Raw genomic sequence first — 2,573 nt, forward strand, 5'->3', positions numbered from 1 at the left:
CGAATTACGTTTACCAAAAAAAAAAATCTTCCAAGAAAACTTTTTAACATGCACTGTTTATATTTTAAATCAACGATATATATTACAATAAAGTTATAACTTGAGTTATAAATAAATGTTATTTTAATTTTAATTATAAAGTTATAATCTCTGTTTAGGACAAAGGTTCACATGCCAGTTTACACATAAACTATTACTTTAACCGTAATATGCTTTCAGACCATCACAAATATCTAGGTAACTATCCCGGTGGTTTGAGGGAAGGTGTGGTTCCTCATGACAATGGACTTGGTCTGAGGACGGGCTCGTGTACAGGGCTCCACCTCGTCCCACTTCAGGACGCTTTTGATAACACTGCTTCTTGACGTGTGCCCGAGACTCCCTGGCGTCTCTAATGCCCGTCAGTGTCTTTTAGTTCTACCATTCATCGCCATGGAAATAGCTTCAGCAACAATTCTTCTTGAAAGTTTGTATGCCGTTACCCCCTTGCGGTGCGCCCCCGGTGGTGCTGACAGCGGAGGCATTTCGCCCTGGATGGTTAAATTCGACGCTTCCGATGTTACTGAAAACCTTCACGGAGAAATCTCCCGTGTTACTATCAAGCGTCACGGGGAAATCTCCCGTGTTACTAACAAGCGTCACGGGGAAATCTCCCGTGTTACTAACAAGCGTCACGGGGAAATCTCCCGTGTTACTAACAAGCGTCACGGGGAAATCTCCCGTGTTACTAACAAGCGTCACGGGGAAATCTCCCGTGTTACTAACAAGCGTCACGGGGAAATCTCCCGTGTTACTAACAAGCGTCACGGGGAAATCTCCCGTGTTACTATCAAGCGTCACGGGGAAATCTCCCGTGTTACTAACAAGCGTCACGGGGAAATCTCCCGTGTTACTAACAAGCGTCACGGGGAAATCTCCCGTGTTACTAACAAGCGTCACGGGGAAATCTCCCGTGTTACTAACAAGCGTCACGGGGAAATCTCCCGTGTTACTAACAAGCGTCACGGGGAAATCTCCCGTGTTACTAACAAGCGTCACGGGGAAATCTCCCGTGTTACTAACAAGCGTCACGGGGAAATCTCCCGTGTTACTAACAAGCGTCACGGGGAAATCTCCCGTGTTACTAACAAGCGTCACGGGGAAATCTCCCGTGTTACTAACAAGCGTCACGGGGAAATCTCCCGTGTTACTAACAAGCGTCACGGGGAAATCTCCCGTGTTACTAACAAGCGTCACGGGGAAATCTCCCGTGTTACTAACAAGCGTCACGGGGAAATCTCCCGTGTTACTAACAAGCGTCACGGGGAAATCTCCCGTGTTACTAACAAGCGTCACGGGGAAATCTCCCGTGTTACTAACAAGCGTCACGGGGAAATCTCCCGTGTTACTAACAAGCGTCACGGGGAAATCTCCCGTGTTACTAACAAGCGTCACGGGGAAATCTCCCGTGTTACTAACAAGCGTCACGGGGAAATCTCCCGTGTTACTAACAAGCGTCACGGGGAAATCTCCCGTGTTACTAACAAGCGTCACGGGGAAATCTCCCGTGTTACTAACAAGCGTCACGGGGAAATCTCCCGTGTTACTAACAAGCGTCACGGGGAAATCTCCCGTGTTACTAACAACAGCGAAACAGAAAGATGTTGCCAGAAGCGCTTTTCAACACGTGTTGTACAGAATGACGTTGTGTTGCCATGGCAACGCGGAAGAGAACAGGTTCCGAAAAATGGAGACATTTCATTCACTGTGACCATTGGATAGTCTCGAACCCGTGACCACAATAGCGGAAGCCCCGTAATCCTACCAACATCTTCATCGATTTTTGTTTATTATCAGTAAATCGTAAATCATGTAGCAGCATAAAACTCTCAGGTATATCTTGCAGGTTTGAAAGTGCGAGAGATGCAAGTTATCTACAAAAGCGCTGGAGTTTCACCACAAAGGTACGAAAAGTCACAAAACTCTAACCAATTTACGACATCCTTTCAACTTTGTGTTCATATAATTGATAAATTCTGCGATATTCAGCATGAAAATTAGTTCTATAACCCCAGTCATTATACATCAGTTTATGCCCAGCTATTCCTTTTGTTCCATTAAAATTTTCATTTCATTAAAGCACTTCAGTTCTGGTCACCCAGATGGCCACTCACCATCAGAGTGACATGACAGTCTGTGAGGTAACTTGTTTACTTATAAATAAAATAGTTCAGCTGTCTGGGGTTAATGTTTTACTGGATAATTATTTTACGTGATTGAACTTTAAATTGTAACATTAATATTTGGTGTTGACAGCTAGTAGTTTTGAGTGGCCAGGGTAGCATTACGAATTTGAAACATGTCACTCACACTGCATTCTGATTGGTAAAGAAGTTAGTGTGCATTAAAAATGGTTGACTAAATCTCTTCAGGTTGGTATCAAATTGTTGATTATGTCTGATGAGAGCCTAATGTGTCCTTAATTCCTAAGATATTATCACCTGTTTTTGTTGTCCCTTTTATTGTCCATTTTATTGGTATTAATTCCACAAACGCTTCTATTACTTGTATTCTAACATCAAAGCCACGTGTAA

General features: G+C 43.7%; 1 protein-coding gene across 1 annotated transcript; it reads left to right on the forward strand.

The window, feature by feature from the left end:
• Positions 1-432: 432 nt before the first annotated feature.
• LOC138355593 (uncharacterized) lies at positions 433-1,761 on the forward strand. The gene has a single exon (XM_069310904.1). The coding sequence runs from the start codon at positions 433-435 to the stop codon at positions 1,759-1,761; it is 1,329 nt and encodes a 442-aa protein (XP_069167005.1).
• The last annotated feature ends 812 nt before the right edge of the window (positions 1,762-2,573 follow it).

The sequence above is a fragment of the Procambarus clarkii genome, chromosome 68 (genome assembly GCF_040958095.1).
Source record: "Procambarus clarkii isolate CNS0578487 chromosome 68, FALCON_Pclarkii_2.0, whole genome shotgun sequence".
Lineage (NCBI taxonomy): Eukaryota > Metazoa > Arthropoda > Malacostraca > Decapoda > Cambaridae > Procambarus > Procambarus clarkii.